The following is a 17,924-nucleotide window of genomic DNA, read 5'->3' on the forward strand; positions in this document are numbered from 1 at the left end:
ATTGATAGATTATATGAGAAAACAAACTTATAATTTTTTTATGCCAAAAGAGCTACAGATAGATTAAAAATGGACTACAATTAAAAAATTAGGAGCACAGTTTAAGTTTTTTTAGAGACTATAATGTTAATGTGCCACAATATAATATGCAAAAGTAGGCACAAGAAAGAGTCTAGTCTGTTGTTTTATGGAAATTATTCTAGATGACTAACAACGATGATAATAATAGTAATAATAATAATAATAATTCTTTTTTTTTAGTGTCCAAAAGTGATGTCCGGAGGGGATATTTGTTTTTATGGCCCTACATTTTCAAAAAAACAAAAACACAACAAAATCAAAACACTGAACTTGGTTAAGGTCTTTATCTGACCAAATTATTTGGCAAAATAATTAATAAATAATGCTATTTTAAAATTGTGTTTATGTTAACGTAATGAAACATGCCAAATTGTGCTGACATTACTTTTTGGCCAGGCCGTCATACAAAGAAATTATGAACACATGACACAAAAACAATACCCTGGTAATCCAGAGTTCTCGCGAAAGCACAAGTTGAATTTGCTCAGCGAGTTACTTTGGTGTCGAATAATGATGCTCATTAAATATGCCCCTCGATCTGAGCTGCACCAATCACATCGGGTTATCTGATATAGGCGGGCCAGAGGCGAGATGACGACAGCACTGCGACGTCGAAGTCATTAGTAAACATTGCAAGATGGCTATGGATGAACACCAGTTGTTTGAAACGGCTTTGGCCGCTACAATGAACGAGTTAGACTTGGCTTTTTATCTAAAACAGGAACAGAAGACGCCGCTCGAATCGTTCCTTTGCAAGAAGGACGTTTTTTGCTGTGTCGCCGACCGGATACGGCAAGAGTATAATCAGAGAATGTCTAATAAGGTTAGCTCCGCTGGTAGCTGGGGTTTATTGTTGTGATTGGTCGTAGTGTTATCCAATTGCGTGCAGCGAGATTTTCAAACGCATGCTTGGTGCCGCCCCTCGAGCTGGGCGATTTTCTATGTATTTTTTTGCATAGTAAAATAAAACCTGTAGCTGTAGTTTGCCTTTTTTTGCCAAATAATACCTCACCCAAGATTAGTATTTTGTTCATCCCTCATATTTAAAATATAAAAAAAATATATAATATTTTCCTGATTTAATTGTAGGGTCATTAAAAACAAATATCCCCACTGGACATCACTTTTGGCCAGGGTTCGAAATGACTTAGGACTCTTGGGGGGTCCCCTAAAATTTAATTATTAAATTATTAAAAATTTTGAAGACTACCTTGCTACACTATATACTGTAGGCAAAATTATATGGACCAATGTTGAAGGTGGGATAATGGTCTTGGGATGTTTTTCATGGTTTGGGCTAGGCCCAGTATTGTAGTGGTGTCTGGAGAAGTGGCTATAATCTAACAGGTAAACCTCTAACTCTGGAGCAACAAAGTTACAAGTTATTTTTCTCTCCATGATGCAGGATTCTAAATTAAGAAAAATAATATTAGCTTCCTAGATAGCTTACCAAGCTCTCATGTATACTCATTCATGCTCAAATCACATTCACTTTAATCAACTCACAGATCTGGTTATCTTTCGTAATCACTGACTGGAAAAGTAGGTTGTTATGCTAGCTTTGAATAACTAGTCTAGCTGCTAGGTCTTCTATGGAAGCTTGTTTCCGCCACAGAATAAAACATTTTAAAAGAAAATTGCGACTTTTTATCTCACAATTGCGAGTTTGCAATTCTGAGAAATAAAGTCAGAATTGCATGAAATAAAGTAGCAATTGCGTGTTATAAAGTCAGAATTGCGAGATATAAAGTCAGAATTGCGTGAAATAAAGTCGCAATTGCGTGTTATAAAGTCAGAATTGCGAGATATAAAGTCAGAATTGCGTGTTATAAAGTCAGAATTCTGACTTTTTTTCTCGCAATTGCGACTTTAGGCTATATCACGCAATTCTGACTTTATAACACATAATTGCGAGTTTATATCTCGCAATTCTGACATCTTTTCTCAGAATTGTGAGATATAAACTAACAATTGTGATATATATAAAGTCCAATTCTAAGGAAAAAAAGACAGACTTTTTTTTAATTATTATTATTTTTTACCTCAGAATAGTTTATATCTCACAATTCTGACTTTATAACACGCAATTGCGACTTTATATCATGCAATTCTGACTTTATATCTCCCAATTGCGTATTAAAGTCAGAATTGTGAGATATAAACTGAAAAAAAGTCAGAATTTCAAGTATATTTCTCGCAATTGCGGGTTTATATCTTATAACACGCAATTGCGACTTTATATCACGCAATTTTGACTTAATAACACACAATTGCAACTTTATATCACGCAATTCTGATTTTATAACCTGCAATTGTGACTTTATATCTCGTAATTCTGAGATAAAAAGTCAGAATTGTAAGATGTAAACTCGCAATTGTGAGAAAAAAAAGTCAGAATTGTGAGATTAAAAAGTCGCAATTACCTTTTTTATTTTTCACTCTGTGGCGGAAGCTTCCATATTCTGCTGTTAGCTGGCAGATCATTTGGCTTCATACACATAACGTTACAGCTAGCAAGAAACGTTGACAAACGTACTCTTCTAATCATTACACTGGGTATCTAGTTAATGCAACTTTTGATATAGGAACTCGAACTCCTGATATTTTACTATAAGCAATTATGGAGATATAAATATAATCGAAGCACTTACAGGATTTTCATTCAGGATTTCACTCTTTGTTTCGTTTTGCCGCGTTCAGCTACAGCACGTATCTGCGGGAGCACCACAACAACAATCTGTGACGCTGTATAGGAACTCACTCGGCTAATAGCTGCCCTGATTGCTGCCTCGCGCTAGGAAATAAATTAATTACTGTTATAAATATAAAACGTCACTAAAGACCTAGAATTTTCACAATCATTTTTAATGTTAAAATATATTTGTCGGGGACCCCCCAAAATCCAAAAATAAATTCTTATGGGGGGTCCCTAATGACTTATGGAGGGTCCGGGACCCCCCCAGACCCCCCTCATTTCGAACCCTGCTTTTGGCCACTACTGACTACTCAAATGCTATTAAATGCAGGGTTTGGCAGTTTATAACTGAACAAATCTCACAATATTTGTATTTTAATTCATTAGCTGTCTCTCTCTCTCTCTTTCTCGTTCTATTCTAGCATGGTTTTTTAGACTCCTCCCGGTTGTGCTGTTCTTCATCTGTTACTATTGCTCCCAGTTCTACTTTGAGAGGTTAGTACTGTCACCTGCTCTACATATCAAATCCATTGTTTTATTTGGATGTTATTATGGTACAGAAGGCCTTTTTATTTTTAGATTTTTCATTTTCTCAGGCATGCAGAATCTTTTAAGCTGTATGTATACTAACTTTGACCACTGAAACTATCTTTCTATCTTGTCTTTAAGCTATGGAGGCAATGGAAAGTCCCCTGAGCCCACTGTCTCAGTATGTCACAAGTATCGCTTGCAGAGGAAGTGGGGGAGTCTTAAATTGAAGTATGTGACCTGTGAATTGTGTTGTGGAAACTAATCTGTAACTTTCTGTAAATTTTCCGAGCTTGAAAATCGAATATGAAAATTCTGTCATCATTTACTGACCCTCATGTCCTTCCAAACCTGTAGGATTTTCTTTCTTCTGTGGAACATAAAATAAGATGACATAAATTCTGAGAAATGTAAAACATTTTTTTTTTTGTTCATACAATGAAAGTCAATAGTAGCCAAAACGTATGTGTTACCGATATTTTTCAAAAGAGCATGAAAGAAAGTAAATGATGAAAGAATTCATTTTTTTTTTGGTGAAAATCAGTATTTATCTGACACAAAACTTTCTTTCTTAACTGTTTTCCTCATGGGGACAGAAAAATGTCCCCACAACGTCAAAAAGTCTATGACTGTAAGCGTTACTTGCAAATCTTACGTTAAAAACAAAAAACACACATAGAAGTGTATATTTTTACTGTAGAGAAGCTCCATAATTTAAAACACCCAAAGAAATGTATAAATGCATTGTTACTACTTTTGGGAAATTTGTGTTATTTAATTTATTTAGAAGTAATAAAAAGTTACACAGTCAAAAAGGACTGTGAACAGCCCAGGTGTGACCCTTTTTCACGTAGGAGGCTTAGGAAAAGCTTATGAGGGTTAAGTAGTGTTTGAACAGAATTATTACAATGTGTGTTTTCTCTATTGTAGCATCATCAGTGTTATTAGTTTACACAGCTGGCCATTCCCTATCTGGTCTGAGCATGTAGAGCCTTTTCATTCTCCATCTGGAGTTTCAACATTTGCATTATGTTGTTTGTTTATTTATTCACCAGAACAATAGAGATTTTGCTGCAAACATTGTCTTCTTTAACAGCATACTCAACATGGTTAATGTCAGGTATATTAAAGGATTTACCAATCATCCCAGATCTAGGAAGTCTAACATTTTACTATCAAAGTAAAAATCATTCCTAATGGTTTAAATCCATGTTTGTTTGAATTCAATTAAATCCAATTTGATTGGCTGCTGGTGGCCTTGTTTTTTGAAGTAGTAGAGGATATGTCAGGACGCCCACCAAAGAAGATGCACACCAATTTTCAACTTCATGAATCATACGGTGGAGTTATAGTGTTTTTTCAGGTGTAGTTGCAGCTTTTTATAATGTTTGCCATTCAGTGCTCCTATCTCGTCTAACTGCTATCAGTATTACTGCTACTCTGTGTCTTCACATCTCTTTGACAGGCAACAATTTATTAGCATTAATAAATTATACATTTTTAGCATTAATTATTAGCATCACTGTTTTCCGTGGTATACCTCAAGGATCCGTTCTTGGTTCACTTCTATTTCTAGTCTATATGCTTCTTCTTCCTCATATCTGATGATACACAAACTTTCAGCTCAATACTGTTTTTAAGTGATTAAGGGCTTAAGTGGGTAGGCCACCAAACTAAGAGTTCAGTGGTGGAAAGAGTACTAACAAATTGTACTCAAGTACAAGTATTGCTGCTTAAGTAATAATTTACTTGAGTACAAGTAGAAGTACTGAAAAATAATATGACTCAAGTAAGAGTAAATAAGTAGTTTGCTTAAAAAAAGTTCCAGTAAAAAGTTACTACGTTACAAAGTACTTATTAAAAGTATTATTTTTCTATTTTTACCCAAAATGGGGAGATGATAGCAATATAGAGCGCTAAACACTCTCATGTCATATCTGTTTCATTCATACTGGAAGCCCAGTGCATTCTGATTCATACCTCGCGCAGAAAGTCCACATGTGAGATTCAAAGAAGTATTAAACTTATGACATTTCAGGAAATGCCTTATATGGATATAATACCATGCAAATAGAGACGTTTTGACTGATGAAACATGAAGACAAACAGATAATAGCGATAATATATCTGTGTTCATCAAGCTATCTCAGGTATTTTCATAAGAATGATGTATCTTTTGGATGTATAATTTAAAGGGATAGTTCACCCAAAAAGGAAAATTAGCCCATGATTTACTCATGATAATCAGAGTTATATTAAAAAATGTCCTGGCTCTTCCAAGCTTTATAATGGCAGTGAATGGCTGGAGAAAATTTGAAGCCCAAAAAGTGCATCCATCCATGATAAAAGTGCTCCACTTTTACTCCAGGGGGTTAATAAAGGCCTTCTGAAGTGAAGCCATGCGTTTGTGTAAGGAAAATACCAATATTTAAAACTTTATAAACTATAATCACTAGCTTCCACCAGATGGCCGTACGCATCGATTTACGGTGGAAGACTAAACCCTGACCCGACGCACAGTGTAATGACGAACGTGGAAGCTCAGAGGAAAGAGCTAAACAAAACCGGTCGCAAATTAGCAATTTTGAAGAGAAATGTCGGAGGATTTCTAAATAATAGAAGAGGAGCTTCAATTTGTTGAACAGCCCTATTTGTTTAAACCGTGAGAGGTGTCTTATAGCTTACGATACTCCTACATCCTACGTCATACATGCCTCCCGGGTTACTCTTGTGGCGCAAGTTGAATTGTGTAGTATGTGTACGGTCGTCTGGCGGAAGCTAGTTATTTGAGATTATAAAGTTATAAATATGGGTATTTTTCTTACAAAAACCCATGGCTTCGCTTCCGAAGGCCTTTATTAACCCACTGGAGCCAAGTGGAGTAAAAAATCTTTCCAGCCATTCACTCCCATTATAAAGCTTGGAAGAGCCAAGACATTTTTTAATACAACTCTGATTGTATTCGTGTGAAAGAAGAATGTCATATACACCTAGGATGAATTGAGGTTGAGTAAATCATGGGCTAATTTTCATTTTTGGGTGAACTAACCCTTTAATGCAATGCTAATTAACATAGCTTGTATCATAGAATTTAATAAAATAATATATTCTCACACTGTTAAGAAGCAACATGAAACCACAGAAGTAATTTCAAACACGACTGACATGTATTGTGATTTTGGAGCAAAACAATATTAAACTCATAAATTGTAGTGTTTGACGGTATGCTAAGCAAACTAAAACTGTTGCACTCCATATATTTAGCACTTTATAACATTGCAACTAGCTAATTTTGCACACAAATTGGTAATTTGCACTTTATATTTGTATATTGTAACTTCTTTGTAAACTGCCTTTTTATATTGTATTAACCGTCTTTGTTATATGATTTTTATATGTTAATTGCCTTTGTTATGTAATTTTAACTCTGTTATGTAGCCTAATTTTAATTGTGTAGGACTACAGATGGAAATTAGCATAGTGCTAAATCTGGTGCAGCCATCTTTTTAATGTAACTGCACATTGTCCTGATATAAATAAACTAAACTAAACTAAACTAAACTAAACATATAGCTTTCCCTGTTGTCGAGCGATTGTTGTATTACTAATTTTGAAAAGCAAGTCCAGGTAAGATCATTTGAATGTTTTCATTTAAATAATTTCATAATTGAAAGCAAAGAAGGTTAAGTGATAGGTACGATAAAAAAAAGAGAGATTTACAACAGTATGAATAAAAAAGTGCCAGTAAAAAAAAATAAAACAATTCAGTGGGGTATGGTTAACATGTTAAATTAAATGCTCTTTTTTTATTTCCTTCTACCAAAAATGTGCTGGGAGCCCACTGTTGCTATAGTAACTAACTACACTTTTACAATCTGATTGTATCTCAGGGGTGCAAACCATAGACATCATATAGAGATAGACGCCCTATCGACCGCTACTGCCTACTGGCGCGGTCGAGCCGTGGGGCCGCCATCTTAGACCGGTCACCCGCTCCACTCAGTGTAATCTGAATGGCAGGTGCAATGAGCTGTCAGCGCATTTAATTAATCATACCTCACTAAATACCGAACTGATTTTCAAGCGGTTTTTTTTTTTGCTGCAAAGGTCATTCATGTAGCTATGATACAGGACACATGGTTTGGCGTATTTTAATATTCATAGTAGGCTTAACAGTAATATAATATTCAGATATAAGATATACAGTGACCAGACGTCCAAAATCAAAATATGTGATGTAGGATATAAGGTATTTTATAAATCACACACTATAAATATGATAAAGAAGCAGAAACAGATAGTTGCAGTAAAGTAATATTTTAATAAGTTGAAGAAACGTGTGTGTAGCCTATTACATTGCTTCCTGATATCACGTGTGCAAACACAAATAACACACACACACAAAGGCTAGGTTATTTGTGTAAAACAGTTATGTCCGGTCGAACAATGTATGAATTAACTTCAGTTTGGATTAGGCTTGGCGCGATAGTCGGTTACTTACCGGTGTTACACGGTGTTCAGAACACCGGTTTCATCACTTGCCCACCGCAGCACCGCAAAAAAATTTTTTATTACGCAGTATCCATATTTTCTGTCACCAGTTGACTAGCGTTGTATGATCACGCTCAACCATTCAAGCGCGAGAAAACAAGAGACCGCGCTGTAAGTCCTGCCTATTACACACGCACACACACACACACGAAAAAGACGCGCGTCAATATCGAGTTCTCTTTTCGGCCTTGAACAAGGATTGGTATACCGGTAGCCTAATAATCATGAATGCACTCTCTTGTGTGCATGAATGAATCTTTTAACACATCTCCGGCGAACTTTTCACGCAAAAGAAAAACTCTTCATAAAGCGCAGTGAAATTCATGTGGCATTTCCTGTTGGAACGAGGTTGTTCGTTAAATTCACACAAGCTCTAAACGAATGCGCGCCCTATACCCTCGTTATTGTTCTCAACATGATCTCAAGCAGTGAAAAATAGAGGACACTGACAACGCGCTGAAAGCCAAGCAGGTAATATTTAATATGAAACAAAGTCTCAACTTTCAAATTTGGTCAGTCAAACAAATATAAAATAGGCCTACCGTTTTTTGGCTCTTTAATGTGTTGTGACAGATTGCCTCAGTTAAAGCCAAGTTCAAATCAACCCAAGTTAATCAATAACTCTTCTGACTGCTTTGTCGCACAAAACAATGGAATTTGATTGGTCAGATCGCATGTCAATCAAACTCAATACGAATGATGAATTGACGCCATGTAAAAAAAAAAATTACATCACTCTATACACCCCACCCCCACGATGAAACCGGTAATACCGGTGTTGTCACAAGTCGATTAACCGGTGGGAGAATATTATCACCGTCACATCTCTAGTTTGGAGTGTTGGTAATAGGCAGCAGGCACTTACCTAACCTAACGCACTTCTCCCAGTGTCTAGAACGCAACTTAATGCCTTTTCAGGCGTGTCAATACTTGAAAAACCACAGGAAACTACTTTTAAACACGAAATTATTTGATTTACAGTGGGTCTATTCGCACGACTATTAAAACGTTACCTGAGGTAATTTTCCAGGACCTTTTTACAGAAGGTAAAAGTCGCCATTATCTTTACTGACATTGTCCGTAATGATTCGGACGGGACTAAAATAACCGAGAAGCTCTTGTAATTATTACTTTCCTCTCCAGGGTCTGATTGAGAGGGTCTGATTATAATTTAACCAACAGTAATTCTGGATTGCGTCCACCAACAAGTAAATAGGAAATAAGCGAATCAGAACACTGCGCGCCAAACCAGCAGTATGTGCGCAAGCGTGAACCACTAGTGTTTCTGTCTCACTCTGGATCTGCCACTGCATCACATTTCTCTCTGCGTGGCGTGGAGTGTCCGTTTTTATGTCGGCTCTCATGTTAACTGGTTAGAGCTTGTGTTAGAGCACAATGCCTGCGTGACACACACACTTCTCGAGCCGCGCCGAAACCGCATGCTAGAAATAGAACCGCAACCGACGCCTATTTTTCACGCGACACGCAAGAGTGTTGGAAGTTTTCAGACAAAATAGAAGGCGCAAATACATATTAATAAATTACATTTTGATGCTTGAAAGTCTCTCGGTTTTTGACAAATGCATATATAATTGTAATTTAAAAAATAGGCCTAATTATCGATTTTCAAATATTGCCCCTGTCAATAGGCCTACAGAACGAAATATTCTGTAGCCTATTTTGCCGTCAATACTACCGACGTTGTCTTTGCTGTATCAGGCTATATATATTATGTTTAACATCCAAATGTAGATGGTCTGTCGGCGCACAGAGCCACGCAGTCGCAGACAGCACGTGAAGTTCGTGAACACCGAATTCCCTTTTCTTTCTTATCTATTTGTGTTTGAACAGACATGTGCACGAAAAAATAAGCCAGTGTCCGTCTCAACGAGTTTCCCCGTAAACGCAGTCAAAATAAAACGGATGCGTGTCATTACCGGTATTAGATACGTGCATTCGTCTTAAAGGGACAGCACCCAATATACCAGCAGAAACAACAAAAGAGAAAGAGAAAAATCACGTTTTGTCAAAAGATAAACTGTATTAATACTTAATACAGTTAATTTACCTGAAAAACATAAAGCACTGCTTTATTTCTCGTGTATTTGTGTTTTATTGTATGTATATGTATTTTGTTTATTAGTTTTTATGCAAATGCACTAGGCCTACCCTACACAATTACCCCAATCATCCTAGAATTATTAATTCTTTACAAAAAGAGCTATTCAAATCATCAGGTGAAATTGTTTTCAGGAAGTAGCAGTAAAGCAAGAAGAAGAAGTGCAAGATAGTTTTTCTAAATTTCATTTGACTCTGTGTGCCTATCGCCTCTGTGCACAAGCGTAGTAACGAACTTCCGCTGGCGCAAGAAGTCGGCATATCTGTTTCCGGTCTACTTGCGCGTCGCCCAAAATGTCTATTTCGTGCTGCGAAATTGAAGCTCAAATGGCTGTTAGTGACTTGAAGCAGAGCAAAGTGGCACACAGCAGTGCTCCTTATACATGTTAACAGGTTAGAGCTTTCACGCGGTTGCAGTCCGTCGATCCAGCATACAGAAGTGCAGAGATCGTTTCCGCAGCGAGTCTATTTTTGCTGTGCTGCAAACGCTGAATTAAAGTGACAGCGCGTGTTTCGTGGTCAAATTAAACAAAGATTGACCTGAAAATGAAGTAATTTCACTATGATGCGTTTAATTAAATAAAATGTAGTAATCTCACCATAAATGCATTTAATTATATAGGCCTACTACTATTTTTCACAGTCATCTTTTTACTTTTAGAAGACCAGGGTAAAGCAAGGTAAACTACAGTTTACTTAAACAAGGCGACATAATGAACAACAACACTCGTCTCATTCGTGGAGGTGGAAAAACAAGTTCTGTGACATGCAAGATTTATTTTATTATAATTTAAATGGAAAAGAAAAGGCATAAGAGTCGGCTGTTCTTACAGTTAAATATTTGACCACTTGCTTGAGCAACTTAATATAAGTAATCATTGAAATGCATGTGGCAATGCCAATTGTCTGTTTAATACAATAAATATGTGAATATAGCTTTTATTTGAGAGGATTTTGATTTCATATGGAAAGATATGCGTGGATTGATGCTCTCGGTTTCATTAATTAGTGGTTAATTAGAAATAATAAAATGTGTATATACCTTTTAAAAAGAGGTCATCTTAATCTTGTTGGGCTTTTAATTACCTACACTGTAGTGTTTGAATTATGCAAATAGACCAAGGAATGAGGAAGTTATGATATTTTGAAGTGTTTGGTCAAGCAGAAGAGGTCACAGTTTTTCATTGTTTTATTGTTTTAATTAGGTACACAAATGACCCCCAATTTCCGAATTCCATAACTATCTTAATAATTATCCGGCTCCCATTTTATGGGATGGGCTCCCATCCCATTTTAAAGGTATTTTTATTATCTATCATATGGTTATGATTATATATGAATTTTCTAGTATTGATTTTTTTTTTTTGTCACATAGGCCTACCTAAGTAATGCATAGAATAATAGCCCTATGTTGTTTAAATTGTGTTTAAACGTGCATGCGTCCATTAAAGAGTGTGTACAAAGAGAATCGCAATGCTTACAAAACTTTTTTTTTAAATAAAAGTTGCAGCGTAACTTCTGGATTTTAAATAAAAATAGTAAGTGTTTGTGGTACAGCCGTGAATCAGTTATTCACTGCAACGCATCATAGGCCTATGTGAAGCACTATAGCGCGTGCTGCTCCTGCACCGCACACACACTGCACACGGAGTATGTGTGAAATGGCCGTTAGATCCACCTACAGTTCTTAGAAACTCAGATGTGTCACGCACATAGTATCTCTTTATTTCATACAACAGCAGCACTCATCTTGTTTGTTTATAGCGAATGCCGATGAAGACAGTCGTAAACCGGAAACTGATATGCCAACTTCTGACAATAGCGGAAGTTCGTCGCGACGCTTGTGCACGTAGCCCATAGGGGTGGGTTGGGGATGGTGGCAATGTAGTATCTGGATATTTGCCGCGGGACGAGGGCTTCGATTACCTCTCTCTTTTTTGACCATACATGTGTTTGCACCCCTGGTATCTGATTGACAGATAAATCATGCAATCTTATTTCACTGTTGTTGAGGTTTTTTCAGCTTTGTACGAAGTTTGCTTTGTACATTTAGTTTAACTGTACTGTTAAAGAGGGCGAGCTTTACCATTTAATTGAACTATGTGCATGTATTTTAAACACTTACATTGTTCTTGCTCCGTCCATACAATAACTGCGTCCATGTTATGAGCCGAGTTTTTTTATTTACTTCAACTGCTCAATGCTCTGGTATTATCAATGGGATGACCCATTTCAGGAGTTGCCATAATTAAAATTTAATATGAGAATATGAGCATAGCTCACTTACATTTACTGAAATATTGAAATGTTGGCGATACTGATTCAAAACACGAGCGCCAGTGATTGAATGTTAAAGCGGTTTGAACGCCCCGCCCCCCAGTCAACTGGAAGTTTTAATTGGTTTTGCATCAGACCTGTCTGTAATTGGCTGAAGCGCTTCAGACCTGTCTGTGATTTGCTGAAACGCATCAGACCTGTCTGTGATTTGCTGAAACGCATCAGACCTGTCTGTGATTGGCTGAAGCGCTTCAGACCTGTCTGTGATTTGCTGAAGCGCATCAGACCTGTCTGTGATTTGCTGAAACGCATCAGACCTGTCTGTGATTGGCTGAAGCGCTTCAGACCTGTCTGTGATTGGCTGAAGCGCTTCAGACCTGTCTGTGATTTGCTGAAGCGCATCAGACCTGTCTGTGATTGGCTGAAGCGCTTCAGACCTGTCTGTGATTGGCTGAAGCGCTTCAGACCTGTCTGTGATTGGCTGAAGCGCTTCAGACCTGTCTGTGATTTGCTGAAGTGCATCAGACCTGTCTGTGATTGGCTGAAGCGCTTCAGACCTGGGGCACGTTCAAGTTCAAAACGGTGCGCAACGTTTTGCTACGGTTTCCGGGTTGAACTTCATGTTTCCTGGAAACAGCGTGCACCGGTGTGCAACGGGGTTTGAGATACGTTTTCTCTTGTTTGGTGGGTGTGTCAGAACTGCAGTCCAATCAGCAGCAACATGTATATAAAGCACGCGGTATTAAAGTGAACTCGCACAATGGGTTCAAGGAAAGTAATTTACAAATGTGTTCGATGCAACTCGGTATACGCAACAACTGAGGATATTAGAAGACATGTTTGTCGTAAGTTTTATTGTAAAAATATAGGATATCAACATAATGATGTAATTGTTTATATTTTTAGCTTCATTGCAAGTGTATGACATTTGGTATAGAAATAAACAATGGTAATTAAGTGCTTTTCCTAAAAATGAGAAAGAAAATGCAGGGTATTAAAACAGTATGAACTACAAATAAAGTCAGTGTTTTAGTCTGAATTAGGTTAGATGTGTGCTTCCATTTCAGTTTCAGCAATCCCTTCACTCGATTGGGATGTTCTCTTTTGTTCTGGGTGGCAAGTGCAGTAACTGTAACATCGGGCATATTTTGTAGTATTAAACACATATTTATACCGACTTCATCAGGCTCCGAAAATTCTTCACAAAGAACACAAAGAATGGCCTTCTCAGCTGCCATAGTTGCAACTCTTGCGTCATCAGAACAGTGTGTTCAACACATCACCGTTTCTGTTTAAAAAACGTTGTGCAACGTTTTGTCGGTGCTGAACGCAGCCCTGTCTGTGATTTGCTGAAACGCATCAGACCTGTCTGTGATTGGCTGAAGCGCATCAGACCTGTCTGTGATTGGCTGAAGCGCTTCAGACCTGTCTGTGATTTGCTGAAGCGCATCAGACCTGTCTGTGATTGGCTGAAGCGCATCAGACCTGTCTGTGATTGGCTGAAGCGCTTCAGACCTGTCTGTGATTTGCTGAAGCGCATCAGACCTGTCTGTGATTGGCTGAAGTGCTTCAGACCTGTCTGTGATTGGCTGAAGGGCAGGGCTCCACCGCAGTAGTTTGAAAAGTGTCTGTCAGATGTCAGCTTGCCTTGTTGCTCCGTCGGCACCTTTGTCAAAGTACTTTGCACTTTTGGTGAAAAATAAATGTAGCGAAGTTGAATACTTTATTTTTTTTTATTCAATTCAAGTAAAAGTACCACAATTTAATTGTACTCAAGAAAGTAGAAAAAAAATCGAAAAATCTACTCAAGTATTTGTAATTAGTTACTTTCCACCTCTGTAAGAGTTACAATAGTCCAGATCATTACTCTGATGATACACAAATCTATCTTACCTTTCAGCCCAATACTGTTCTCCTCCCTCTTCCATCACTTCCTATCTACAAGATCTCAAAGTATGGATGGTTCAAAGCTTCTTAAAACTGAATACTGAAAATACAGAAATCCTGTTAGTAGGTCCTGAATCCCTTGTCTTTTCCCAACATGACTTCTCCATTCACACTGACAGAGTTATAGTTCATCCATTACTCACTATACAGATTATTAGGGTACTATTTGATTCCAAATTATGCTTTGAACCCCATATCAGCCGTCTTGTTAAATCCTGTTTTTTCCACATTGTCCTTATACGACCTTTGTCAGATCTCAAAGATGCTGAAACTGTTGTCCATGGTTTTATAACCTTGCGTCTGGACTATTGTAACTCTTAGCTTGGTGGCCTACCCACTTAAGCCCTTAATCGCTTAAAAACAGAATTGGGCTGAAAGGTTATGTATCATCAGATTTGAGGAAGAGGAAGCATTTAGATTAGAAATATAAGTGAAACAAGAACGGATCCTTGAGGTATACCACGGAAAACAGTGACAGAGCAAGATTTGTGTTTATTAATGCAAATACACCCTTATGTTCCTGAGTGTACTTTTTAGATTGAGTTCTGAGAATTTGCTTGCTTATTTGTCAACTTTATATAAAGTGTCCTTCTTGAAAGGCGCTATATAAATAAAACATTATTATAGCTCTTTTGTTTATACACACAGAATATTGATTTCCGGGGGGAAAAGGACAGCTTTTGCCTAACAGCAGCACTTAAAAATCATCAGGATTTCTCTTGCAGCTTTACTCAGTGGTGTAGCCAGAGAATAACAGGGCACTTAATGGAAAAAGGACACTCATGGGCAGTGGGAGTGTGTAGACGACTGGCAGCACTGTAAAACCAACACATCTCTGTGTAATGATTGGGCTGGGCTCCACTGCACTGTTATGAAAGACTAGCTTGGTTTAAACCAACATGTCAATCTCAAGCTTTTGAGCTTTACACAAGGACAACACAGCAGTGTAGCCAAACTAGTGCCCTGTGTAATAAGTATCTGTGTTGTTTGCATCGCCATTTTTGCCTTTTCTTAATGTAACTTTACCCACATTTTAAATTATGTATTGTGTTTGACAGCGTTTTGTGGTGGAAATGATTGTGATGTAAATGGCCAACTCTTAACTCAAAGGCTAGTTTCATTGGTAGCATTTTATGCATCCTAAATTAATTGTAAAAAACATAGGATACATTGTTAAAAGTTAAATAATATTTTTGCATAATTTGATAGACCAATTGTTACGACCCTTCTTTGGCTCACAACCGTCTAGGAATTTTTAAAAGGGGAACATTAAGCCAATTCAGACACCTGTCACCATTGAGCACTGAATGAAATGAGAAACAAGAGAGACACGACAATCAAGTAAACTTAATTTAATAAAAGATAAAGTAATTAATATTTTACATATGAACTGTAAGCTCGCGCTTGATCTGCCCTAAACCGGCATCCGACCAGCGCGGAAGGTCTTAACGTGTTACTGTCTTTTCTCGAGGCAAAGTATTTTTTGATTAAATACAATACATTTGAATATGTATTCTCTCGTTATTTCATCTGACTCCATAAATGAAAAGGTTTTAATGAAATCTGTGCATCATTAAATATGAGCGAATGTTTGACTATTCCTTTGAACTCTTTAATGAAAATAATGTCAAAGTCAATTTGAATAATCAAATGTAACAATTTATTATGTCAGGTAAATGTATCATGCCAATTTCATAATCAATTCAAAGATAATCGATACAAGACATCAAATGCTCTGGAATAGAAAGAAGATGCAAACCCAACATTAAGAAATACATGAGGCTAAGAGGTCTCACTCTCAGCCTCACGGGCCAATCTGAAACACAGAAAAGGCCCCGAACCCTCTGCTGCATTTCATTAAATAGCCAGGACCTCTTTCACTTGGAAACATCTTTTAACAATGGAAATTTGCATTCAGAGTTTACACCTTTGGGTGTAGGGAGACCATTTATCTAGAGGCCAACCCCTCCTTGTGTGCCAGTTATCCATAAACTCTTAAAAACCTTATTACCTTTTGTTTTACTTATTTGGAAATTAGACATTTGTACCAGTCGCACTGAGACATTTGAAATGATACCAAACATGAAAAATACTCTGTGATAATCATTCACATTAAACTATACATTTTCTTGGGTGATTTACATGAGGTCTCTGCATGTGAGAGGGGGAGTGGGGAAGAGGGGGAGAGATGTGTTCTGAGGTGAGACTTTGCCTCTCAAATGGGGAGTTCAAATGGTAATTTCCAGAGAGGTCCTTTGTCCTCTCAGGGTCTGGCCGCTCTTCAAACAGACTGTCCGGCATTTCCTAATTTCTCAGAAGGAGCAAAAGGGAAAACAGGATTGTGCCAAACAAACAAAATAATCAAAAAGGAACATTTATATCTAATCCTGAACTAAAAAAAAAAAGAAAGATCAAAGAAAGAAAAAAAAAAAGTCTTCAACGTCCGTAACGTCTTAACTAAACTACTCTAACAAAACAAAAATACAGAGGGTGGCACAAATCCCTAACCCCTAACCTAGTGTATATAGACAAAAATCCAACTAATTATGTAAATGTATGTCACGTGACGGCCTTACCTATCCCCTCTCCTCCTTAACCCAGCTTTGAAGAACAAATAAGTTTTCGGGGCAATCAAAAACAAGGCACGATTAACAAGACACACTAAACACTTAACAAAACTAAATCAAGCAAAGAGAAACGAAACAAAAAGTCCCTCTTCTGCTGGCAGTAGCATGTTCCTTAAATAGGGTTTCGCCAGGTGTCAGGCATCAGGATGATGAGGATCCCGCCACACATGGCACACCCACTCAACTCATTACGAATGACTGACAGGCAAAACAGCCAATCAGTGACGGCCTGTGAAAGTGAAAGTAAGAGAGACAAAAGAGACCAAAAAGAGAAACACAAAAATACACCCAAAAACACTATAAACGTCCCTAAGGACGTAACACCAATAGACCAAATCACCAGTGCTTCCTCTGAGTTTTTCTAATGGGTTTTAATATGTTTTTTGTTTTTTTCAATTTATGATTAAAATAAGATGTGCAATAAACATATCTTGACCATACTTGGACATTTTGTTTTATGTAAACTGCACTCACTCACACCCCAAACGTTCTTATCTAGTTAGTAGTTTTTAAAAATAAACATAAAAGCTTAAAAATTCTCTTTTTTGACATGGGTGTGTGCAATTTAAGCTGTGGAGCAAAACGTCCAAATATTGTCAAGATATGTTTACCACCAACCTTATTTTACTCATAAATTGAAAAACCCCATTATTGAAACCCATAGGAAAATCGTTAATAAAAGCATTAATAAACACAAATCTGGCTCTGTCACTGTTTTCCGTGGTATACCTCAAGGATCCGTTCTTGGTCCACTTCTATTTCTATCTATCTATAATCTATCTATATTCTATCTCTAATCTATATGCTTCCTCTTGGTCAGATCATCCAGCGTCATGGTCTAAATTTCCAATGTTACTCTGATGATACACAAATCTAAATTACCTCTCAGCCCAATACTGTTTCCCCCCCCCCCCCCCCCCCCTTCCATCCAAGTATGGATGGCTCAAAACTTCTTAAAACTGAATACTGAAAAAACTAAAATCTTGCTAGTAGGCACTTAATCCCTAAATACCACCAACCTTATCTTACTCATAAAAAAAAAAGTAAAATAAAAAAAATACATTATAAAAACCCATAGGATAATCTCGAGGGAACCACTG

The 17,924-nt window shown here is 37.2% G+C and overlaps 1 protein-coding gene across 4 annotated transcripts in view; it reads left to right on the top strand.

Annotated features, from left to right (window-relative positions):
* Positions 1-17,924, top strand: part of st3gal4 (ST3 beta-galactoside alpha-2,3-sialyltransferase 4) — a 68,477-nt gene that overhangs the window by 30,551 nt on the left and 20,002 nt on the right. For all 4 annotated transcript variants that reach the window (XM_084123883.1, XM_084123885.1, XM_084123882.1 and 1 more), the window contains exons 3-4: positions 3,199-3,271; positions 3,446-3,535. In XM_084123883.1, coding sequence (XP_083980009.1) covers positions 3,199-3,271; positions 3,446-3,535 — 163 coding nt within the window. The remainder of the gene's footprint in view (positions 1-3,198; positions 3,272-3,445; positions 3,536-17,924) is intronic.

Source organism: Abramis brama, assembly GCF_963993115.1.
Source record: "Abramis brama genome assembly, chromosome: 9".
NCBI classification, from domain to species: Eukaryota; Metazoa; Chordata; class Actinopteri; order Cypriniformes; family Leuciscidae; genus Abramis; species Abramis brama.